Source organism: Megascapheus bottae, chromosome 38, assembly GCF_031878675.1.
Source record: "Megascapheus bottae isolate mThoBot1 chromosome 38, mThoBot2.hap1, whole genome shotgun sequence".
NCBI lineage: Eukaryota > Metazoa > Chordata > Mammalia > Rodentia > Geomyidae > Megascapheus > Megascapheus bottae.
Window position 1 is genome coordinate 2,793,885 of NC_143546.1, and position 25,420 is coordinate 2,819,304.

The 25,420-nt window shown below is 53.2% G+C and overlaps 1 protein-coding gene and 1 long non-coding RNA gene across 5 annotated transcripts in view; one reads left to right on the forward strand and one right to left on the reverse strand.

The window, feature by feature from the left end:
• The window catches only part of Spock1 (SPARC (osteonectin), cwcv and kazal like domains proteoglycan 1), a 334,854-nt gene extending 325,180 nt beyond the window's left edge, over nucleotides 1–9,674 (forward strand). For all 3 annotated transcript variants that reach the window (XM_090325481.1, XM_090325482.1, XM_090325483.1), the window contains 5 exons: nucleotides 1,590–1,706; nucleotides 3,791–4,012; nucleotides 5,867–5,929; nucleotides 9,156–9,296; nucleotides 9,506–9,674. In XM_090325481.1, coding sequence (XP_090181607.1) covers nucleotides 1,590–1,706; nucleotides 3,791–4,012; nucleotides 5,867–5,929; nucleotides 9,156–9,296; nucleotides 9,506–9,657 — 695 coding nt within the window. In that variant the 3' untranslated portion in view covers nucleotides 9,658–9,674. The remainder of the gene's footprint in view (nucleotides 1–1,589; nucleotides 1,707–3,790; nucleotides 4,013–5,866; nucleotides 5,930–9,155; nucleotides 9,297–9,505) is intronic.
• Nucleotides 6,939–25,420, reverse strand: part of LOC150041827 (uncharacterized) — a 224,232-nt gene continuing 205,750 nt past the window's right edge. Inside the window, exon 5 of one of the 2 annotated variants that reach the window (XR_016533704.1) lies at nucleotides 6,939–7,067. This is a non-coding gene — a long non-coding RNA (uncharacterized LOC150041827). Of the gene's footprint in view, nucleotides 7,542–25,420 lie in introns of both variants that reach the window. The other variant, XR_016533705.1, reaches the window with a different exon arrangement.

Consider the following 25,420-nt stretch of genomic DNA (forward strand, 5'->3'; position numbering starts at 1 on the left):
GGGGGCGCGGGAGGCCAGCATGGAAGCTAGGGAGAGCGGGTGCTGTGGCCTTCAGCGAGGGACACTGGGGACCAGGCGGGCTGTCACATGCGTGGACGTGGCCTAGCATAGTGTTAGATCCTGGAGGAGGCAGGGTGGGGAGAGGGCAGACCGAGGTCACTGGAGACAGCCAAGCAGTGCTGAGACGAGCGGGACAGGCAAGCTGAATGCGGGAGGCGGGCAGGGCGCTGCGTGCCGCCAGGGAGAGCTAGCCATGGCACTCGCTGCTTACCCGGGCACTGCCTGGAAGCCTGCCCAGGCCTTCCTGTGAAACTGGTGCCCCAGGACGGTGGCAGTGTCTCTGAGGTGAGAGGCATGCTGGTGGTAGGAAATGACACGGATTGGCCCGCTGCGGGGCAGACAACAGACATGACAGGTAGATAGTTTCCTTTCACACACATGGCTTCTTCCCAGAAGGACCTGGTGGTGCAGGAAGGGCCCTGAGGAGGCTCATGTCTAACTGTGGAGTCTCGGGTTGGTTCCTCACCTAGCGTGGTGCTGTGCCAGGGCCCCCATGTGGCATCTGGGCAAAGGCCCTGCAGACTGCAGGCAGACTGTGCCTGATGTCTGCCTCGCTGGCCCTGGCTGTGCCCAGCGCCTCCCTGCTCCATTTGTCTTGCGATCTCCCGGGACCTCCCAGCCCAAGCTCAGGACGCCCGTGAGAGCTGGAGATTCCGATTCCCTGCTCATCTACACACAGCTGGCTGATTCATCTTACAGCAAACCAGCTCTTGGCGAGTTGACCTGGCAGTTTTCTTTGCTTAGAGAACACTGAACAGCAGGTGTGCATAGCGAGACACAAAGAAAATAGAAGTTATTAATTTTTCACTCTCAAATGTGAGATGAACCCTAGAGCTCACATTCTCCCCCAAACAAAAGTCACTCCACTTCCTCTGTGGATGAGGGGCCCTGCGTTCACGCTCCAGCCTCACCCCCTCCTGCTCCGCCCATCCTGAAAGGCTGGTGGGGAGAGGCGGCGGGAGTTTGGAAGTCATGCAGGACCAGGACTTGGACATTCCCAGAGGCGAGGGCTACCTCACCCCGTGTTACGCAGTGCCGCTTGCCGCACTCCAGCACAGATCCGCTGGGAGTCAGGGCCGGTGGCGATTCCTTAGTGACATGGCGGTGGAGAACTGGGGCTTGGGAAAGCAGCCCCGGGGCATCGGCTCCATGTCCCAACTCACTCACTGGGATTGGGGCCACCGGGCCTCTCTGATTGGTGGCACAGACCACAGAATATATGGCTTATGTCTGCCTGCTACTGCAGGGCACTGCAGGGAGAGAGACAGCTGCAGGCATCCTCTCTGCTCCTTCCAGGCTTCTCCCCTCGCGCCCCAACTCACCTCCTCCAGCCTCGTCCTGGAGTGTCTGCCCCCGGCAGATCTGCGTGGGGTTGGCATGGGCCTGGTGGCAGCTGTAACTGGGCATCTGTACAGGCCAGCCCTCCTTCCTCTTGCTTGGCCTGGAGGTGTGACTTTGCCTCCAGCCCAGGCAGGCCTCAGCATCTGTTTTGTGTGTGTGTATGTGTGTGTGTGTGTGCTTCTCCCCAGCTTGCACTGACAAGGAGCTGCGGAGCCTGGCTTCCCGGCTGAAGGATTGGTTTGGAGCTCTTCACCAGGATGCCAACAGAGTCGTCAGGCCCACCACCTCCGAGGCCGCGCCAGGCAGTAAGACACCCCACTTCCCCCCCCCACCCCAAACCCTGTGAGTGAGCAGTGGTGTTAGCGGGGCTGCTTTTTAAGGAAACACTACACAAAAAATGTGACTAGCCTATGCCTACAATCCCTGCACTTGAGAGGCTCCAGCCAGCCCGGGCTGCGTGGCAGCGTCCTGAAAGCACAGCTGCTGACTGACTGCACACGGGAAGAATTACACCGACAGCTCTTGGGGTCCAGCGTGACTAGTCTTCAGTCCAAACAAAATGATCTTTGTCAGGGCGTGGTGGCAAGCCCTGTGAGTCCTCCTGCCTTCACTTCTATGTGGCTGGACCACTGGGACCCAGGAGTTCTGTGAGCAGCAGAGTCAGATCCCATCTCAAAAAACTGTCCCTTCAGTCTTTGCTGTGCACCGCCTTCTCGAATGCCCTGTGCAGAGCGCTGCTGCAGGTCCTCACTGTTCCTGTGGTTGGCATGTTTTACCTATGAAGCTGCTGCAGGGGCTCACACCGGCAATACTGGCTACTCAGCAGACTGAGATCCAAGAGTCCCGATTCAAAGCTAGGCCAGGCGGACAAATCCAGGAGACTGTTATTTCCTGTTAGCGAGCCCTGAGCCAGGCATGGAGGGGTGGCTCAAGTGGTACAGCGCCAGCCTTAAGAGGAGCACACAGAATGGCAGGTAGCGTTTGCCTCCCCATGTGCGTGTGCACATGCACGCGCACACGCATGCACACACACACACACACACACACATGCCTCGCGTGGGTCCTGTTTGGGTCTGCAGGAAAGGAGAAATGAAACCTGGTTTGGTTTTCCCCAGTTGCTTCCGCCCCGAGGTCACAGGGTCTGGACAGGACCCAGGCAGCCCTCTGAACAGTGTTCAGCAGGAGAGAGGCGAGGAAGCCCCCCCTTCCCACCTGTGTACCCCGAGAGTGGGCAGGCAGCAAGGAAAAGACATATTGGCTGGAAGTTGAATCCCAAGGGGCTCTGGTCTTCATGTCCCGAAGCCACTGGAGGAAGGTGCAGAAGGGAACAAGGTGAGGGCGGCAGAGGCTCTGGGGATCCACAGCTGCTGTGGGGAAGCAGGGAGACCTGCTGTCCCCTCCACAGTGGAGCTCCACGCTGCACAGCAGCCTCAGATGCCAGGCGCAGGGGCCTTTCTAGAACCTTTGACCATTTCCCCCGATGGCACGCAGGTCCTTAGATCTCAGTCTCGAATAGCTAGGACTGCCGGTGTCCCCAGATGCAGCCTGGGTCACCCAGTGTCCCCGGGCCTGTCCAGGGAGGAGGAGGAGAACTGAGGGGACCAAAGGCTGGGCCACCAGGCTTGGAACCCCAGTTCACAGCGGCATAACCTTGAAACCAGAAGCGAAGGCCCGAGCTGTGTGTGCATGCGTGTGCGCGTGCGCGTGCGCATCCATCCGCACAGCGGAGATGGCCACGTGCCTTCTGCAGGATGTTCCCGGGATCTCGGGAAACAAAGCCGCTCTTCATTCTGCAGTGTTGGAATCTGAGCTGCTAGGCAGGTGGCGCTCTGCTCCTGTGAGATTCCCGGGTCTTCAGTTAGAGTCTTGAGCTTTGCACGGGGCTAGCTAGCCTCAACAAGTGTGCCTCCTCCTCAGGGCAGCCTTGAGCCTCACGTCCCGAGGATTTCAGGCAGGCCGAGCACACACTCGTGTGGTGGCCCACACCAGGACCAGGCCAGGGAGTCGTGGACTGGAGATGGCCTAGGCTACACAGCAAGAGTCGGGGTCTCCAACCCCCCAAAAAGCGGACAAGCCAGCCTGAGAGAAGGCAGTGTGTGCTTGGAGGCGTGGCCTCCACCCCACGTGGAAGCCATCCCGTGTGCACCTCCACCTGGGCGGCCGGCCCTCCCCGCAGCCCCCACAGGACTGCCTCGCTACCCTTGGACCGGTTTCGGTTTTTCCCCTGGAAAGCCCGGCATCGTCCGGGCTCTCTTTTCGGGGCAGGGGTGCTGGGGTTGGTGCTGCACATCTCCTCTGATGTTGGCACACGCAGCGCCCCGCAGGCGTGTGGTCAGGGGGGAGAGGCAGGCGCTGCCCAGCCCCTCCTCAGCCTCCCCTCCGCCCCCAGGGTTCGACACCAGCATCCTGCCCATCTGCAAGGACTCGCTGGGCTGGATGTTCAACAAGCTGGACATGAACTACGACCTGCTGCTGGACGCCTCGGAGATCAATGCTGTCTACCTGGACAGGCGCGAGCCCTGCATCAAGCCGCTCTTCAGCTCCTGCGACTCCTTCAAGGACGGCAAGCTCTCCAACAACGAGTGGTGCTACTGCTTCCAGAAGCCGGCAGGTGAGGCGGCGTGCGCAGTCCACAGCCAGGCAGGCCGACGGTGCCTGGCCCGTGGGTTCCCAGAGCCCTCACAGCGATCCCTCCACGTTCACTCACGGGGAGATGCTAGGCCCGAGGCCCTGCAGCCGGTGCAGAGGGAGGCGGGGGCGTCTGACAGGTTCCCAGGGAACTCCTGTAAGGCAGGCAGCCGGGCAGGCGGGCAGGCAGGGCCTCTGGGAGAAGGCAGGCGGGGCTGGCGCAGGACCCTGGTCCCCAGGCGGGACGAAGCCTCCTGCGGGCTCTTATGGACCACACTGCAGTGAGCAGGCGCCATGCCTTTATTTACGTAGGATTAGCAAACGCATGCTCAGACACCACACTAGCCAAGAAAACAGCTAACACCATGTTCTGCCCTGACTCTGTGGCTTTGCTAGAGAGAAAAATTTTAACATCAAGGTAAAGTACTTCTTCCTCAGATAAAACAACTCTCCTAGGTTTTCTTCAATATCTTTTGGTTGGATGCTTAGATTCCTGTTTCTGGTAGGTATCTGTCCTGTTCATCTATTCAAATGACAGTTTCTTTTTGTGCTCTTGAGATCTAGTAAGGCTTAGTCCCTTTTTTTCCTTCCTTGATGAACTTTAGAATCACTTTTGAATTAGAGCTTTCTTCTCCTAGTTCTGTTCTTAGGGAAAGCCTCGTTGTGTGTGTCTTTGTGGTATTCTGCATGGTCCTCGGATCTTTCAGGTGCAATCATATCTGCATATAGAACATTTACTTCTTTGCATCAGGTATTTCTGTGGTACAGTACGGGCAGTGCCGTGGCAATAAGCTGATGGTTGTGGTTTGAGCGTGTCAGCACAGGGTGGCGCTTAGTGCTGGTCACCTGACCCCAGGGGACATCTCTGGCTGCCTCTCCCTGTACCTACCACTTGCTGTGGGCCAGCATCCTCAAGTAGTAACAAGAGGGTTTTCACTTCCTGACCTGGAATCACTTGTATTTTTTCTTTCTGCGATTCTAAAGCCCAGCATTTCCACTCGCAAAACAGGGGCGGTGTCAGTACCCGCCCCCTCCTTGGGTCTTCTTTGCCTGAAGGTGCCCTACAGCGAACAGAGAGCAGGTCTTACAGCCATTCCTCTGTGTGACAGCAGGCCCTGCCCCGTGCTCCCCAGAGCCTGGGGGAGACCTCTGTGGTCACGTCACTTTGCCCAGAACAGATGCATATTCTCCCCAGTACCTACTTCCTGCGGGCGGCGCCTCAGCCTGGACTGGGGTCTCACTTCCTCCGCCAGCACGCAGCTCTCAACCTGGAATAGATGAAGGATATGTGACAAGCCGTGGGTAATTCAGTGCACTTACCACTAATCCATCGCAGATTCCTCCTTCCCAGTGCCATGAGTAGGTCTGCTGACTGGGTATGGAAGCTCAAGCTTTGAACTCCAAGGAAAGGTTAAGAGGGTAGTGGATCAAGACCCTCCCCCCCCAAATAATTCAGGTGTGCTGGCAAGCATGTGTGACGCTAGCTGGGGGCGGGGATGGGGGTCTGAGATTAGCCAGGACTCTACAGTAGAGTGCCTGTCTGGCAAGCACAGGCCCTGAGTTCAAAGCCCCCCAAAAGTCTATCACCCAACTATTGGTAAACACATAATACTTGCTTGAGATAGTGATAGGAAGGAAAATACTCTTTTAAGGACTCTGGTGTGCGGAGTAATTAGCCACACTGCTGGCCTGGATGTGTTCTGGTGTGTGAGAGCACATACGGAATCACCCGCTCCCAGGTGCATCGTTGTCTGCGTCTCACGTCAGGAGCAAAGTCGATCATTAGAGATTATGTCCCATGCCGTCTGGAAGCTGACTTCCATAAATTATCTTCTAGGTCTCCCTTGCCAGAATGAAATGAACAGAATTCAGAAGCTGAGCAAGGGGAAGAGCCTGCTGGGTAAGTTCCACTTTGTGACACTGTCTGCGTCTCTCGTGGTGTTCATACCACAATGGCCCGTGGATGAGGACACAGATGCCTCCTTCCCCCCAGACCTAGCCCTTGACGAGGAGGACAGAGGCCAGGGCTGGAAGCCAGGACCTGCACGACTCGCACCTTCGCCACAGCTTGGGCTGCACTTACCCTCGAGTTTCTCTTCTGTTAACTAAAGCCCACCCCTATGGTCTTTGTAGGTCTGGAAGTGAGAGGTCGCCTCCTCTTGCCAGAGGCGGTCAACCCCTGGAGGGGGAGGAGCCGGGCTGCTTGCTCCTCCTGTAGTGTGAGGACAGAGGTCACAAGCAAGGCCCAGGCCCCTGGCTGGCCCGTGAGAGAGCGCCCCTTTCCTCAGGAGAAACCGCCACATGCCCAGGCCCCTGGCTAAAAAAGCTGTCTACTTTCCTTACTATTTGCTAGCTGACACCTACAGCGTGGTCATTCTCAATTCTCCCTGAACATGGCGGTGTGTGTGTGGGGGGGGGGGTGCCTAAGCAGCCTGCGCTCTCAACATTCACCTGCTTCCCTAAAGGAAATGGGCACATTTTCCCAGTAGATTGTCCAGCATGGTGTGGCTTCTGCCACCTCCTCTTCGCTCTGTCACCGGCGGTTTCACTCCTCCCCAGTCTGCCTGGTCCGTGAGCTCTTTACGGGAGGCCGTGCTTGGACTTCCAGCACGTGTCTAGGGTGCAGGGCGGTTACTCAGTAATGTTGTAGCTGTTTGTTCCTGGTGTTATTTCCACACACATCCACCCCTCCTCTTCTCAAATAGTGATTGGGGTATGTGGCTATGCTGTTGTGAAGTATACGACACCCCTCCCCCCCCAGCCACCCCCTGTGCAGCCCTCTTGCTGCGTGACCCAGGCCCCTGTCGTCATTGTGCTTCTTTACTCCACACATGGCTCATTCGTTCAATATGATGTCAATATTCTATCACAGGATAGACAGGATAGATAGAATACTCACCACATTGTCTTTACCAAGTAATCAGTTGTTGGGGCTGCAGCTGAGTCCACGGTTGGCTGTGACCAGAGCTGGTAGAAGGATCCTCGCCTTGGTGCGCGGTGTGGCGGGAGGGTTTCCCTCAGTCATCAGTACCCGCTCGCTGCAGTCAGACCAAGGTGGGCATGGCATCCACACAGTTTTACTCCAGTGGAGTCATAAAAATCCAATTTCTTACAAATCATTTTGTGCACAGGAAAATCTAATCTAAAATCACTGTATTCAGACCTATTCAAATTTAAATAAATAAATAAAACCAGCAACAACAAATTATAATCAGTTACAATCACTATGTACTTAGAAAAAGCAGTCATCTTATTCAATTATAGATTTCGTGCACCACCTGCTTCGTACCAGCCTGGGGCTCAGCCCAGTTTTTGTTTATTTTTTGGTCTGTTAAGTGCTGTCTTCTGGCCTCGGCTCCTGGGGAGAGGTCGCGCTCTCTGCCTTTGCAGTCTTTTTGAAAATCTGTTCACTAACTCCCTGCCTTGCAGATGTGCGGCTATTGAGGTGTCTGCTTTTCTTTGTTCCTTCTACTGCTGCCTGCCGGTCAGGGGTCAGGTGCACTGACGAGCCCCTGGTGAGAGGGCAGACAGGGTCAGAGCCTCCAGTTGGGTAACCGGCAGTCTTTCCTAAGAGGTGGATATGGAGGTCCCGGGGCGTCTCCTCCCCCCCCCACCCCGCTGCTGAACACAGTGTCAAAGTACACTCCAGAGTCACAGAGATCTTGGTTTCAAACCTGGTTTAAAATCAGAGAACCCTGTTCTTTCACTTTTCTGAGATCATTCCATGAAAGGAAATTTCACATATAAAAACATACTATAAAAACATCCTTGGCTCTAAAAGATATCAGAAATAAGGGCAGGGTGTGGGGGGCTTGATGACTGGTCACACCCAGCCCCCGGTACAGAGCGAAGCTGGGTCACAAACAGACCAACGCCAGCCTTCCCACTAAGGACAGGAACAGAGGAGGAGGAGAAGAGCGCGTCCAGAGTGCAGAGGGGAAGCAACTGAGCCCAAAGACAGTTCAAGTGGGACAAAGACAGCCCCACACTCCAGCCCAGGAGGAAATGCCAGGAGTGTCAGGCCACACGTCTTGAGAGGAAGCCTCATTTAAAATGCTTGATGGGTTGGGGTGATGAAGGATAAGATGGGTGAAGTTTCAAGCTTGTTAAGAAGAAAGTAGATTCTCTTTAGAGCTCACAGGAGAACCAAGCTGCTCTTTAAAGGGTAGCCACAAGAATAGCAGACACATAGGACAAGAATAGTGTTAAGATACCCGGAAGAAAGGCGTGGAGAGAACAAGACGGGATAGCACGGTGCAGACAGACAGGGATGAAGGTCAGTGATCTGCAGGCAATCACAGGAAGTGAACAAGGCAGGCACTAAGAGGTAAACTACGGGTTGATGTTTCTCAAGTTACATCTGAAGCAATCCTAAGCGGAGGTTGAAACATGGTAAATACTCTTTTTTACAGCAATGTTGCGATGGCCGGTGAAAGTAAATATGTTTGGCATTATAAAACACCCGAGTATCCCCTTGCCAAATGTACCTGTTACCTACTTATGCCATCAGTTGGTAAAACCATAACTCTACATGAACACGTGAAAGAATGGCGAGGCAGAGCCCTTCACGCAGGCGGTAGATATGGAACTGAGGCGTTTGCGTTCATGTTTGCGCGCGTGCCTTCAGGTCGACGTTCATTATCTAGTCTTTCAAACAACAAAAAAACACACGAAAGACTCAGCGATGGCATCTGAGGTGTATAACCAGGAGAAGACACCGGGGGCCCAGCGAAACCACTGCAGGAGCCCTTGACCAGACGGACAGACCAGACAGACACAAGCACAGGCAGGGAGGCAGGCAGACACACACACAGACACACAGATGCGCAGGAAGGCAGACAAGCAAACAGACACACAGAGACACACACGCAGACAGACACACGCAAACACACTCAGAGACAGACACACAGACACTGACTGGTGGAGGTGCGGCCGCTGGCCCCCTGCGCCCCTCTTCTGGGCGGGGGCTCCGGGTGGTTCTCAGGGGCCAAGTCAGGGACCTGATGCCCCGGAGCCCCCGGGGACAGGGGACGGCGGCTGTGGCCTGGCCGGGAGGGGGAGGCCAGGTGGGTGTGGGGTGAACTCGGGTCCCCTCACGTCCCCCCCTCCTCCCCCCCCCCCCGCAGGCGCCTTCGTGCCCCGCTGCACCGAGGACGGCTACTACGGGGCCACGCAGTGCCACGGCGGCAGCGGGCAGTGCTGGTGCGTGGACAAGTACGGCAACGAGCTGGCGGGCTCGCGCCGGCGGGGGGGCGCCCCGGCCTGCGGTGAGTGAGGGGGGGACACGGGGGAGGGGGAGAGGGGAGGGGGAGGGGGCGCCCCGGCCTGCGGTGAGTGAGTGAGGGGGGACACGGGGGAGGGGGAGGGGGGAGGGGGAGGGGGCGCCCCGGCCTGCGGTGAGTGAGGGGGGTGAGGAGGGGTGAGGAGGGGTGAGGAGGGGTCAGGCCTCGCCGTGACCCGCCCGCCCGCCCCGCAGCCGAGGCGGAGCCCGAGCCGGCGTCGTCCGGGCTGGGCAGCGGCGCCGCGTGGCCGCCCGAGGACCTGGAGGAGGCGCGGCGGGGCCCGCGGGAGGACGACGAGGACGGCGAGGACGACGACAAGGAGGACGAGGCGGGCGACGCCTGGTAGAGGCCGGGGCCGGGGCCGGGGCGGAGGCGGCGCCGTCCCGCTGTCCCGCTGTCCTGTCCCGGCGTCCCGCTGCCTCAGCCCCGCCCTGCGGCCCGGGGGGCGGGGCCTCGGCGGGGGCGGCTGGGCGCATGCGTGGCGGCTGGGCCCTGCTCTAGACTGGAGGAGGTGCGAGGCCCACCGGCACGCCCCGCCCCCTGCCCCGCCCCCTCCACATCCTGCTGCAGGAGGGCAGGGCCAGGCCTGGGGACGCCCACCTGTGTGACAAGGGTGGCACCGGAGGCAGCCCTCTCCCTCCCCCCCAGGCAGACTCTTGTTCCCCCCTCCCCCCTCCCTCCCTCCCCCCCAGGCAGACTCTCGGCTCCCCCCCTCCCCACTCCCCTCCCCAGCAGACTCTCAGCTCCCCCCCTCCCCCCTCCTCTCCCCAGCAAACTCTCAGCTCCCCCCCCTCCCTCCCTCCCCGGGGTTTCCCCCTCTAGCAAAGAAAACTGAGCGCCTAAGTTAGACCAGGTGCTTAATTGCCGCTGAATTAGCACCGCACATAGAAACGGCTGTGTCTTCAAGGCGTGTAGACCACGAAGGGAAAGCCGTTGTTTCCAGCCCCCCCCCCCCAGCCCGGGAAAACCCACCCGAGAACACGTGAGCATCGACAAATTGATGTCACTTAGAGAAACTTTCCGGGAGCAGAGCCAACCGCTGGTTCTTAATTTGCCTAATTACCTTATGACAAGTGTCAAATTAAGATGACACTTGAAGGTCCTCGGGGTGAGGGCCACTCAGCCGCCTCCCCTGGCTTGATGGCGGAGAAGGAGCTCGCTCAGCACGGCCGGGAGGTGCTGAGATCCGGTGAGTCACCCATGCAAGGCCTTCCAAGACTGGACCTGGACCCCCGGGGACACGGGGACAGGCCAGCACCGCAGCTGGGCCGCCCTGGAGACTTGGAGGGACCCGATCCCTGGGGAGCCGCTGCCCCTGGTCTGGGAAGGGCCCGGTCCGGTCACCGTGGCCAAGTGCATGCAAGATAGGCAGCGTGGAGAGGGAAATGGCGCTGTGAGGAGGCTGGCTAGTCACTGACTCCCGCGTGGACTCTTCAGTGAATGCTTTGTTGTCCCTCCTCTGATCCTTGCAACAGGACCCCCGTCCAATCTGAGCGCTGTCCTGCTCCCTGGCTTGTCTGCCTTGTCCTCAGCTTTTGTTGTACGGAGGCGGGGGAATGCCCAGCCCCACACCCACCCGCCCCTCTGCTGCGCCAGGATGCCGTCTTCATCTGTTTCTGGTCTGCCCTGTACAGTTCCATTCAGGAGCCCTTTCTACAGTGGGTGGTTTGGGGTCTTTTTATACCTTTTTCTCAGTCACTGATGTCTGTCCCTGTTCCTTGTGTAGCCTTGTGAGGACTTCCATCAGATCCGGTGTCGCTTTGTTGTCCCTCCTTGTAGATGAAATAGTGACGTAGACAAGCTAGTATTCTGAATGCTCTCTGTGCCTGGAATGTGACCGTGCCTCTGTGCTTGGTGGCCATGCTGCCCTGTAGTCCCGAGTAGGTGCGTTTCTGTCTGTCTCAATAAATTCTACTTTGTCTGCAGTGCTTCAGAGTTTGCGTTTCCTTCACCCCACCCTAGGGACAGGGCAGCAACCAAGGCCTTCCGTCCATGCCAGGGGGGCGCCCGGCCTCTCCCCCACGGGGGCCTCCCTGTCATCTCCATCCTGTCATCCTTAGAGCCTCAACTGAAAAACAAAGGGTACTGGAGTTTGACCTCGGGGCCTCTTTTTCGCCTGAGCCATGGCCCAGTCCTTTTGCTTGCTTTTTCTTTATTTAAGCTCTTGTAATTTTGCTCAGTAGGCCTTGAACTACGATGTTCCCATCTCCACCTCCTGAGTAGCCTGGACTAAAGAAGTGAACCACCAGACTGGGCCAGACTTTTCTGATTCTGCTTGCTCTCCAATTCTCCCCTTTCCAAAGGCCTCGACTTCTCCCCATGTGTGAATTAACCCCACATGCCTGTCAAACACACCAGTAAGCACCCAGATGGGAGCAGGAACTACTCCCTTCCCAGCTTTATGCACGCGGGGCCGGCACCCCTGGTTACACCCTGAGTGAGTAACCACCACGCACAGAGGTACAAATGCTCTTATGAATAATTCCACTCCTTCAACCCCTGGGTGACTTCTACAATTTACAGATTGACAGCTCAGGAAAGGCACTTGATAAACCCACCGAGTGACTCTTGCCCGCAGGAAGGACAGGGCCTTTCAGGCCAAACCCCACGCCTCTCCCCGAGTGGCACCTTCCACGCTGCCACTGCCCTTGCCCCTCCAGGGCCGGGGGAGGGGAGGGGAGGCCAGGGGCAGCAGCTGATTAAAAGCTAACAGTAGAATGGTGGTCCTTTCGAACCGAGGGGACAACGTGGGAATTTCTTCCATCAATCCGACGTGGATGCCCTGTGGCCAGGAAATCCACTTGGTTCCACACACGTAGGAATGAGTCAGAACTGGCCCTGCTCCATCAAGCTAGTCCCTTGAAAAACGGAGACGCGGGCACGGCAGTGACAGTCTGGGTGAAGGCATCGCGGATGCCCACAGCTGCCTGGCCTCCCACGACCCCCAACCCGCCGGGGACCCCACTGTCCATCATTTCCTGTAGTCTGCAGGCTGTAGGCTCCCTGCCCCACGCACCCTGTGAGGAGCCCCGCCATCTCCAGGGTCGGCCTGACCCCGGCTCTCCAGCACTTGCTTCAGCTTCGCTAACTCCACCCGAGCCTCCAAGCCTTACAAAGAAAAACCACGAGCCACACCGTGAAGGTGCTCATGGAAAGGGCAGTGTGTGGGCTCTCCTAAAATCCCAGCCAACAGAAGCCATAAAGGAAGAGATCGATGTGTGTGCTGCCATAAGAGTTAATGATGCGTCATAAACTTGAAACATAAAAACAAAGCTACACAAGGTACTGGTGACATAAGCCAGGTGAAACATTCTATTTCTAGCTAGGGCAATAAAATGGTGAGATGGAGGCCAGAGAACTAGTTCCTCATGTCAGGTTTGGCTCTGATTTGAACAGGATACCAAAAGCACAGGCAAGTATGTATATGTAGAGTGTGTGTGTGTGTGTGTGTGTGTGTGAAATTGAGCATACACACACACCACACCTGTGCTACCTCACTGCTGGACTCCTAGGTACTCAGAGAGATCTGGGGTGGGGAGGGGCAGTTAAGCCCTCTGGGAGACTCTTATCTCTGAAATAAGCAGCAAAAATCTGAGTGGATCAAGTGGTAGGGTGCCAGCCAAGTAAGTAAGCGGAGCAAGCACAAGGCCCAGAGTTCCAGCCACCAAAAAATTAAGGAAATTTCAAACTCTTGTGGCTTATAGGACACTAGCAATAGAATGAAAAGGTACCCCATGGAATAGAAGTATATGCAAATCATATTCTGAAGAATACAACCTCTACACCGCAACAATATAAAGTGGACTTTGGGTGGGCAGTTGTGTAGCTGAGGCGCTGTCCCTGAGTTCTTTTGCTCAAGGCTAACACTCTCCCGTTATTTTTTGTCAGTCCTGGGCAGTCCCCTCCCCCTCCTCCCAGTGGGGCTGGGCGGGGCCTCCAGAGGCCTGGGACCGAGGACAGATCTCGACCTAGGGACGCGCCACCTCCATGTAAAGGGGATTCCAGAAGTGAGCAGTGCACGCTCAGTGCTTCAGGAGGCCATGAAGTCATAGACGTCGCCAAAGGTGATTCACAAAGTCCAGGCAAACCCAAACAAAGTGACAAAAAAATACCTCCATTCCTAGACTTGCCCTCTCTTAGATAACACCAGCGATGAGGTCACAATAAACCCTAAAAGCAGCCAGAAATTGAAGGTAGATTCTTTGATTCCCCAAAGAATAATGATTGCATCACCGACTGTCAACTTTCGCTGAAGTGGTAAAGAGGCTGAAAGCTCACTCTTGAACTCTAATGGCAGGGTTTGGTGATTCTGAAGTAAGGTTGAAAAATGAAATTTTAACAAGCTTCAGAGTAGTCCTGACGTCACTAGTCTAGACGCCATGCTTTAAACATGGGGCGTTAGGCTGACAGACGAGTTATGAACAGCAGCCAACGACGAGAGACAGCGGCTGGCAAAGTGTCAAGTGAGAATGGGCATAGAGTTCCCATCTAGCTACCCAGGAGGCTGAGGCCTGAAGACAGAGGTTCAAATCCAGCTCAGGCAGGAAGTGTGGCTCAGGTGGCAGGTGAAGACGTAAGCGCAGAGCAAGAGGCCCTGAGTTCAAATCCTAGTACCACAAGACAAAGTATCAGGATGAACCTATGAACTTAGTGTTGGATACCCAGCAGAATTACCTTTAAAAATAGTGCAGATACAGGGCCGGGAGTTTGGCCTAGTGGTATAGTGCCTTCCTAGCATGCACGAAGACCCGGGTTCAATTCCTCAGTACCACATACATAGAAAAAGCCAGAAATGGTGCGGTGGCTCAGGGTAGAACACCAGCCTTGAGGAAAGCCCAAGGACAGTGCTCAGGCCCTGAATTCAGTCCCCAAGACCGGCAAAAAAAAAAAAAAAAATAGTGCAGATAAAGACACTTTTCGACACTCCCTGAGAGGTAACATCATCATAGTAACATGGACTAGAACATGGACTCTGGGAAGAAGGTTAAAAGTATTCAGAAAGAAAGAATGGGAGGCCAGGAGTTTGGCCTAGTGGTTAAAGTGCTTGCCTAGCATGCACGAAGACCAAGGTTCGATTCCTCATTACCACATGTATACAAAAAAGCCAGAAATGGTGCTGAGGCTCAAGTGGTAGAGCTCTAGCCTTGAGAAAGTCCAAGGACAGTGCTCAGGCCCTGAGCTCAAGCCCAGGACTGGCAGAAAAAAAAAAAAAAGAATGGGAAAAACAAAAAATATCTCATGTGAGTAAATTTAAGCAAATGTTGAATTACAAAAAAAAGTTGGAAAGGGATAATTTGCATGCTTGTAACCTTAATACTAGAATTAAGATGGTAGTATACAGGCATATAAGAAAAATCTAGAGTTAAGATTGTAGTCCACAAATCCTTAAGAGCAAAACAACAGTTGTCAGATTTAAAAATTATAGGATTCCTAATTTTTTTTTGTGCAAGTCCTTGGGCTTTCTCAAGGCTAGAGCTCTACCACTTGAGCCTCAGCACCACTTCTGGCTTTTTCTATGTATGTGGTACCAAAGAATCGAACCCCGGTCTCTGTGCATGCTAGGCAGGCACTATACCACTAGGCCAAACTCCCAGCCCCAGGATTCCTACTTTTTTTTTTTTGCCAGTCCTGGGCTTGGGCTCAGGGTCTGAGCACTGTCCTTGGGCTTTCTCAAGGCTAGAGCTCTACCACTTGAGCCTCAGCACCACTTCTGGTTTTTTTGCTATGTATGTGGGGTACCGAGGAATCGAACCTGGGTCTTCGGCAAGCACTCAACCACTAGGCCAAACTCCCGGCCCCAGGATTCCTATTTTTTATGGAATGAAATGTTTATTAATTTAGACTCATAAATTGAAGGGTAGATACTAATATCTCCAGGATGTAAGAATAGCAACAGTCATTCAACAACAAATTACTGGATAGCAAAGCGCAAAATGAGAGAACAAGATCAAGGAGAGGAGTCCAGGGGGATTTTCAAGCAAAGAGCACGTAGTAAATACTCCAATACACAGTCAATACATTGACCAGGCTTATTGTTTTAGACAATCAGGGCATGCCAGTCAACAAAACAAAATGGAAATAAGCCACAGGTGACGTGAACTACAATAATAAATGTCTAAAATGCACCACTCGAGCTGGGCACTGGGGCTCACGCCTGTCATCCTGCTACTCAGGAAGCTGAGATCTGAGGATCGAGGTTCAATGCCAGCCTGGGCAGGAAAGTCCTTGAGACTCTTATCTCCAATGAACCACCAGAAAACCAGAAGTGGCGCTGTGTCTCTGCATGGTAGTGGTAGAGTGCCAGCCTTGAGCTGAAGAGCTCAGCGACAACACCCCGGCCCAGAGTTCAAGCCCCACAACCAACCAAAAACCAAAATCAACCAAACAAAAAAACTGCATCATTTAATAACCATGGCCAGTCAGACAGTAAATAGAGTCAGGACATGAGAAACACCATGGTTTTACAGGTAAGCTCCTGCCAGGCTGTAAAGCAGCTATCAACAAATCCTAAGTAACAAACATCACACAGACCTCAACCTGTGATCATAGAAGCTGCACATTAATACCTAAAAACAATCAAAGAGAGTATGAGTGGAATTTTTAGGAACTAATGAAATAGAGAGGGAAAAAAGGACCCTGTAGGAAAGATGAGGGTCCAAAACTCTCATGTCAAAGTACACAGAGTGGGCTGAATATTCAGCAAGAAGGAGGAAAACTTCAAATACTTGATAATAGAAGAGAAAATGAGGCATAATCACAGCTGGATCTGTGGTTCAAATAAGAGTAAAAGTAATTGCAAACTTAGGTTCAATAAAGTTTAGATCCTAGAAGAAATGGCAGGCTTTGGAAAAACATGAACTGCCAAAATGATTACAAGGGCATCTATTTAAAAATTAAATAACCATGATAAGACAACAACTTCTTATCAAGTGTGCACGGAGGCACTCGGAAGCATCCTGGGAACAGACTGGAATCCCCTGCACTCTTTCTGGAGAAGGGAAATGAGGGAACAGTTTGTAAATCCTTAGAGTGACCTTGACATCCCGGACCAGTCCACCAGAGAACAGAGAAACGGCGTCATTAAAGGCACCGGCCAGCGGAAGGAGGCGGCCTCAGACCGGAAGAATCAGGGCCTGGTCAGGTTTACCCTAGAAATGCAGGTTGATTTAAGATTCAACGCGATTTACCCCTTTCAACATAATTGATTGAAGAGGGGGAAAATCAGAGGACTTTAACAATAATGCAAATACTTAAATAATTGGCAGGCTTAGTTCTGGGCCTTCACACTTATGAGTCGTGTTTATCGAGTGCTCCAGCCCAGGGTTTGTTTCTGTGTTAGCCTGTCCTGCGTGATCTCACCAGTCATGCTGTTGGGTTTTCACCGTAGCAGTGTCACCACACAGAGTCCCAGGAGAACACACCAGGCCTGCCTCCCAACGGGTTCTGTAGCCCGAGTTTGGCTCTGATGGGCACAGTTCCCGTGCCAGGGCTGTGTTCTGAGGCCAGCCTCGGGGCAGGGGACCTGAATCACACACACGGTGTGTGCCTTCCACCAGCCTGCATGGGTGTGTGTGTGTGTCGATTACAACCCTAACTCTTCCGAAGGACATGCCTCGCCAAGAACCCCTCAGGCCTCTGTGCCACCCCGAGGGGCAGTGGGTCAAAACAAAGTGGCTCGAGGCAAGGTTGGAAGAGCGATTCTGTAAGCTCCATGGTGCCTCGGTGTACACGAAGAAGACGTACGCAGGAACCCTCCGGCTCTGCCTCAACACGTCTCTCCACACCCGCCCCTCTCATCTTCCTGACCTTTCTCCTCCACCCCACCTTCCTCTGCCCTGGGTCCAGACCCCAGGCCATTCACACCACTCTTCCTAAGCGTGCCCTGGAATTCCTGTTACACTAAGATCTGCTCTGCCCGAGCTGGCAACCGGAAAACCTTGGGCTTGAATGAAGAACTGTAACCAAACCAGACCCGCCAACATTCACAGAAGCACGTGCTTTGCGACCCTGCATTAGCTAGCCCACACCTGGCTACTCAGGAGGCTGAGATCTGAGGATCATGTTTTGAAGCCCACCAGGACAGACAAATCCACAAGACTCTTACCTCCAATAATGAGCAAAAACCTGAAAGTGGAGCCATGGCTGAAGTGATTAGAACCCCAGCTGTGAGCTGAAAAAGTCAAGCAAGAGCTCAAGGCCCCATGTACTGACACCAATAAAAAAGAAAGCGAACTAGACAGATCCAGAAATGAACCTGAGGCCCCTAAACAGGCCAAAGTCTTCATACCTGAAACACGATCACAAAACAAGTAATGGAAGTAACATTTCACAAGGGAAACACACACACACACACACACACACACACACACACACACACACACACACACACACACACACGAGCGTTTGCAGAGATGAGCTCATCTCTCCGCACACCTCTGATGTAACAGCTGTAACAAAACTCTTTCGTCCCCTCTTGGCAAGGGAGTTAGACCTGAAATTGCAGATCAAATTCAGAAGTAGAAATTGGAGATGAAAATAATCCCTTTACGTGAACCACAGCACCTGGCCCCTTTTCCTAGGGCTTACAACAGACAAGAGCCAGCTCAAGCGAGGCAAGATCCTGGCTGGGCCCTGCACATGGGGGGAGGGGAGGGAGAGGGGAAGGGGGAGGGAGGGGAGGGGCCCCAGGCTGGGTGATGTCCACAAGCAGGGAACCTTGGAAGTGTTGCTGCGGAAGTGAAGGGGGGGGTGTGTGGAGACACAAAGGTCTCTGGATTCAGCACAAGGATTCCGGTCCTGCCATCAGAGGCACACAGGGGGGTGGACTTACGCCCCTCTTTCTGCACCATGAGCCCGGTGGCCTCACCTCCCTCCTCTCAGCCCGCCCCACAGATGATGGCTTCAGCCGCCGTGGGCTGGCAGTTTCTTTACTGCCCTGTGGCCAGCTCTTGCGGGGCTCACATTGCCAATGGAAGCAGACGTTGCTTGTTGGGGTGCAGTGAGTGTGTTCACAATTGCCCCGGGGAAGGAAGTCCTGCCCCGTTTTGTGTTTCTCCAAGCCACCGAGGATCTTAATGTCTCCCGAGACGCTCGGGTGACAGGGGAGCACGAGCGCCCAGCTGGGTAGCTTCTCTTACAGTTTCTGGCTTTCTAGGAAAAATAGGTTTGTGTTCTTATAAACAGCGCTGTGGTATTTAGGGGAAGTGACACGATGGGGTCGGTGATGACGGCTGGCTTTTGCTTTCCACGTCCCGAGCTAGGGGAAGAAAAGCAGGGGAAACGAGATGAAATGCTCTGCCGGGCTCTGCTTCTTGCGGGGGAGACAGTCGACCCCGTGGAAGGAGAGGGCTCTGCCGCTGGCCACGCCTCCAGTCCTGGGTATTGCTCATTTTAACAGCAGCATCATTTCCACACCACGCGAGAGGCCACGCGCTCCCACACAGCCAGGCAGGCGGAGCCAATGTGCCAAAGCAGCCACGAGTGTGGCCTAGTGGTAGAGCGCTTGCCTAGCATGCACGAAGACCTGGGTTCGATTCCTCGGTACCACATATAGAAAAAAGCCGGAAGTGGTGCTGAGGCTCAAGTGGTAGAGCTCTAGCCTTGAGAAAGTTCAAGGACAGTGCTCAGGCCCTGAGCCAAAGCCCAGGACTGGCAAATAAATAAATAAATAAATAAATAAATAAATAAATAAATAAATAAAGAGTCTCAGGTCCAAGGTGCGGAAGCAAAGGGAGTGCTTCCTCTCACATGGGAAGCTGGCTGGCCTCTGTCACTCGCTTCCCCGCTGGTGAGGGGAACAGTTTGCTCTCCATGTGCTTCCATGACCACATCCGGCCTCCCTACACAGGCCTAGAATAATGGGGCCTACACCACGGCCTGGCACGCCAGGTTATCCGCAGCTGACACACCTACGAAGCCCAGGGTCAAGTCATCCCTCCAGAAAGCTCCCTCGCCCTCTCCCTCCTCCTCCCCTGGCTCAGTGCTGGCGTGTGGAGGTGAGGCCACGCCGGCCCTCTCCACGCTGACTGACCAAGACATGCAGGGACGGCGCACACGGCCCCGCGTCCTTGGAAGGGATCCTGCTGCCCAGCTCCACCTCTTCATCTGAACCCCAGTCTCCAGAGGCCACCCTGCCCCACGGTGGCTCCCCGCGGGCGAGGAAGCTGTGGTGTCAGTGTCTAGTGCCACAGTGCCAGGGGAGCCAATAGAAACATTTTATTTGGCGATGCTCTCTTTGAGGCAGCAACTGTTCAAGTGCCAGGGTGACTGGCAGACCCACATTCCCAGGGCATCTGCATAAGAAACAGGAGCGCCGCAGCCCCAAAGCTATCAACTAGTTTTATGGAGCTCTAAATTCTGTTGGCGTAGAGTAAACCGGGCATTGGAGACACATTTCCGAGACTGTGGATATATCAATAGAATAGACAGTCCAATCTACTTCTGGAGGAATCGTTGTGTATATCTTAAAGATCCACTTTTTATTAAAAATGAAGATTTATTCTATATGAGCAGGGCTGCAACGTGTCTGTCCAGTGATGCGGCATGGGCTTTGGGAGGAATGATTCACGGCTGGCGCTGGGGTGACTTTAGCACGCCCTGGCACAGGACGCAGGCACACCCCAATCACCCCAATATCACGCCAACGTCACCCCAACCTCACCAGGCTTGGAGAGAGGACTGTTGTAGCTCTTTTGACAAATCTCCTTAGGCCCTTTGAAGTGACAGAGACACATGGAGGCTCCATTAATGATGCCCCGGGTTTGATCCTCTGCCTTCTCCATTAGCACAACGTGGCTGGTAGACGCCAGAGCTGAATTGCTCGTGTCACAGCCCGTGTCTGTCCCTGAAACCAGACCGTGGGCTTCTCAGACAGCTGAACTGGCCCCATCCTCTCTTCACCTGCCCCGCTCTCGGACACAGCCAGAGCCTGGAAGAGCACGGCACAGACTGAGAAGTAAACTGAGGACACAAATGAGGACGCCCTGTGCTCCTGTTTAAACCCTACCCCTTCCCCAGCATTTCCTCCTCCACTTAGGGCTCTTGGCTGGTCCTCTTTACGCTGGCTGTGCCCCGCACTGGACATCCTGCCTCTCCACCCTCCGGGAAGTCCTCACTCCGGGCCTTGACCTTTCAGGAATAGTGTTGAGGGACTGCAATCAGGTAAAACACAAACACACCCGCACGCCCGTGTCCACTGCCACACGAGCCACAGGAGCCAGGCTACAGAAAACAGCCCAGATAAACGGATCCAAAAAATGTGGGACCTCTACACACAATGGAATTTTACACAGCCATTAGAAAACATAAAATAATGCCGTTTGCAGTGACATAGATGGAGCAAGAGTAAGCCGAGATCAGAGCGACAAACGGCACGTGTTCTCTTGCTGTGCAAAACTTGGATCTAACATGCATAAATATGATCAATTATACAGGATTCTAGACACACAGGGAGACCAAAAGAGGATACTCTTAGGAGAGAAACACAATGCAAATCTATATAAAATTATATACGTACTGAAACAAACTCCAAGATATGGAAACAAGAGACCTCTTTTTTTCCCTTGTTTTTTGTGTATTCACGTGAACCTCTTTGGAAGTGTTGGAGAGGAGGGTATTGAACTCGAGGAGAAAGGGCAAAGAAAGTGCAGCTGCCGAGCTCACTGGGCACTGGTGAAAGTGGGCTACAGTCTGCACGTGGAGACGGGAGGGAGGGACCAGGAGAGAGTGAGGGGACAGAAGACACCGTACAAAAGGAAATACACACGGGGCTGGGAGTCTTGCCTAGTGGTTAAAGTGCTTGCCTAGCATGCACAAAGACCCGGGTTCAATTCCTTGAGGCTCCAGTGGTAGAGCTCCAGCCTTGAGAAAGTCCAAGGACAGTGCTCAGGCCCTGAGCTCAAGCCCAGGACTGGCAAAAAAAAAAAAGGAAATACACTCATTATCTGACTCACGTACACCCTCTATAATAACAATAAATGAAGAATTCAAAAACCCACCGACATACCTAGCAGATTCTTGGCTCAGTGAACTTGACTTTCCTTCTTGTTGCCCCTCCCTTTTTGACCTTCGTGCGTGCGTGCGTGCGTGCCTGCCTGCCTGCCTGCCTGCCCTGGGGCTTGCACATTGGGCCTTGAGCTTTCTTGGCTACTTTCTTTGGCTTTCTGTTAGTTGACTGGAGATAAGGATCTCGAGGATGTGTCTACATGGGCCTGAGTAGCCAGGATGGGAAGCACTGGACCACTGACACCTACGACTTGTCATTGAATCTGACTTTGTGACACAATGTGCCTTGGCCATAGAATTCAGTCCTTCAGTAAAGCGCTTTGGTTAAACATTGCTCAAATGGGGTCCCTTCTAAAACTCTCAGGCCACTAACACACCGCCCTCAGGGTCAGGCTCTGTTCTCTTTCGCTCATCCTAACCGGAGGACATGGAGGACACGGCCACCACTGTCTGAGGCCCCGTGACGTTGGAATGTCGCACACCCTGGAGCCTCTAGAGGTCAGCTCAAAGCACATGAGTGAGCCAGCACTCCTTTGGAGGGCACCAAGGCAGAAGGCTCTGGGCTTCCCCTCCACTGCGCCTCGCCCCCTGCCCCCCGCCTGCCCAGGGCCCTAACACATCACCTTCGCCTGCGTGCCACGCACAACAGGAACACGTTTCCTCAGTGTTGCGGAAGGCAGGCTGTGAGACGAAGGCCTGGGACCTTGTGGAAGACGGCTGACTGGGGGAGGTGGAAGCAGAGGGGAGCTCGTCCTCTTGGGGGGCACCATGTGTCCTTTCCCCACAGACGTCAAGAAACGGAGGCGGGGGGTGGGGGGCGTGCGGAGGAGAAGCCAGCTGTGGTATCTCAAATGATGATGGACCGAACCACACCCATGGAATAAACGCAGCTCTCTAACTTTCCCGACTGTGTTCTTATTTAATGAGAGCACTTGCTGTGTGCAGACCTCCTTAGTTATTTATTTTCTGATTAGCACTGGATGGGAGGTTGGGCTCAGTGGGTGACCACAGGCCCTGGGGGCTGCCCAGCGCCTCTGGGGTTCAGCAGCTGGGATGGATTTAGCCAAAATGGTGCTTGTGTTGGTCTGGAGCAGAAGCTCTAAGTACTCCTTTGTTCCTTGTGGAGAGATAAGCATGGAGGTGTGATCCCCAGAGGCTTAGTTCGTCCACAGCGAGGGGAGGGGAGAGACCGAGGAATAGAACACCAAGATTTTCTACCCGGCAGGAGAAGAGAGCCCCGTAGACTCCCTGCTCTGCCCGCCTCAGACGTTAAATTAACTTGGCAGCCTTTGTGATGCTTGTCCATTTTTGGAATCTAAGGTGAATTATCCCTTCTAAATGCTGCAGATGTCGTGTGCGAGCATTCTACCTAAGGACTGCTTTTAAATCTACACATCTGGAGGGGTTGGCACAGTACGCCACCCACTTTGTGTGTGTGTGTGTGTGTGTGTGTGTGTGTGTGTAAGAGAGACAAGAGAGTCAGAGAGAGAGACACACACACACACAGAGAAAGACAGACACAGACAGACAGACAGACACAGAGTGTGCCATGAGTCAGGCCTAGCTTTACAAAATCTATCCGGAAATTTAAAAAAAAAAAATTGAAAATAAATAAATAAATAAATAAATAAATAAATAAATAAATAAATAAATAAATTGCCAGTCCTGGGGCTTGAGCTCAGGGCCTGAGCACTGTGCTTGGGTTTTCTCAAGGTCAGAGCTCTACCACTTGAGCCTCAGCACCACTTCTGGGGTTTTCTGTGCATATGGTATGAGGAATAGATCCCGGATCTTTGTACATGCTAGGCAAGCACTCTGCCACTAGGCCAAACTCCTGGCCCCCGTCAGGACATTTTTCAGAATCCCAGCAGGTAAGCAGTGCAGGGTCAAGTGTCCTGGGGCAGCGTGTGGCAGGGCTGAGGCTCTGGGCTGCCATGGTTCCTTCTCCAGCTGTCTGGAAACCCCAGCACAGGGCCCTCCTCCCCTCCTCCCTCCCAGCGTAGTGGGGGGTGGCGGGCGGCACACACTGCCCAGGCTGGCCTGCTTTCACGCACTGCTTTTCCACTCTAATCCCACCAGGACAAAGCTGTGTCTACTGCGCTCATCAAAGCATGTCTTGGCCTTAGAAATGAACTTTACAACTTGGGGGGGGGGCAGTAGTGAGTGGTAAGTGGGAGAAAATGAGGGCGGGGAGTTCATTAACTGTAAACCCTCCTCATTCATCACCTTCACAACAAATAAAAAATAAATTAAAAATAAATGTACGTAAAGAAGGCCATGATGGAAATGGAAAACAAAATATTTCTTGGCATCTTACACACTACTTGAGGCATAGTGAGCCCTTAAGAAATAATTATTCAACAAATGATGGACAAAAAGCAAGATCCAATCTGATCCAAGGTTAGCTCCACTCCTGATCTACAGCAAAAGGACTCTAGACAGTAATACTGAGCAGTTATGCAGTACGAATATATAGTATACATGTGGAAATCTATGGATATATAAAATATTCTGCAAGCTAAAAGCACCACTAATCTGAGAATCTCAAACTCTGTAAAGCTCCCAACTCCAGGAATTTCTGAAAGCTCCTTAAGTGGATACTTCTGTACCAGATTTATGGCATAGTTTGTAGTTAAAATGTAAATGTATTTTAAATATAGTTAAAAATGACTTTCAGTCGAGGTATATATGAAAGAGAATTAAAATCTCTGTTTAGACTTGTATGTGAAAATATTTTTTAAAAAGTTTAAAAAGAAGTCCTAAACACTTCTGGTCCCGAGCATTTCACATAAGTTAACATAATTTGCTGGTGCTAAAATCATTGCATACTAATGATTCGGTTTATGTTCTCTGATCGTTTCCCAAAGCCTTGTAAAGATGAGGCCTGGAAGCCCAGCACTCAGGAGCCTGGGACAGGAGAATATTAAGCTCAAAGCTAGCCTAGGCTAGCTAGCGTTCACGTACTTACTTGTAATTTTTTTTTTAGCTACTCAGGAGGCCAAGATCTGAGGATCACATCTAAAAAAACAGCCCAGACAGAAAATTCTATGCAACTTTTATCTCCAATTAACCATCCCAAAAGCCAGACAGAGAACGATGGCTCAGACACTAGACCGCTAGCCTTAAGCAAAACATTTTTGCTCAAAGACAGACGCAGGCCCTGAGTTCAAGCTCAAATAGAAAAAGCTGTATATAGTTGGTTCAGAAATAGTGAATAATTTACTTTCAGCCATTCACTTAGAAAGGTTCAATCTTGGGTCTTTTAGCTCTGAAAGGCAATGCATGTTCTTTCCAACAATGAAAGATTGCTCTCTCCCTAAAATAAACTGCCACAGAGAACTGGGCAGTAAATTTTCACTAACGTGAGGTCACCTCTTGGTTGATTCATCACAAATGTGAAGGGTTCCTTGGGCCAACATTACATTAACATCTAGAAGCATTTGCACTATATATAATGACAGTACTGTTGCATGTAGAATAAACAGGACTGTTTAAATGCCCAAGGAAGTTCATTTAAAATGCAACATTCATCTTAAGAGAATAATCTTTGCGCTGCCTGCCTCTTTTGTTCCTGGTCATGTGTCTGGGGTGGGGGGGGGGCAGAGGAAGGGCTGAGCTCCGGGTTACACACCCACACTCCCAGCGAGGGACAGTGGGGTGTGCAGCTCCCTCCTGGGGTGGAAAGGAGCATGGAACGGCCAGCTTGGCTGGATGGAGGGGTTCTGGCCACCGTGATTTCCTGGGCCATTACTATATCGTGACTGGACAAAGCCCAGTAGCATGGTATTTTTAATAGCTGCAGTTGTAACATGAGTGGAGAGGGAAAACTCCAGGCTGCTCTGAGGAGGTGCAGAAGAGAGTCCACTCCCCTGAGGCCAGTCTCACAGAGAAGCCTGCAGGAGGAGCAGTGGGGACACACAGGGTACGAGGCACATCGACCACTGCGGGCAACGTCTCTGCAGGAGAGAAGCCACTGTCGCAAAGAACGCTGACAGGTGAACACACCTGCATCCCAGCAACGCGGGAGGCTGGGATCTGAGGATCGTGGTTTCAAGCCAGCCTAGCATCTGAGACGCTTATCTCTAACACAAGGCTAGAAGAGAAAA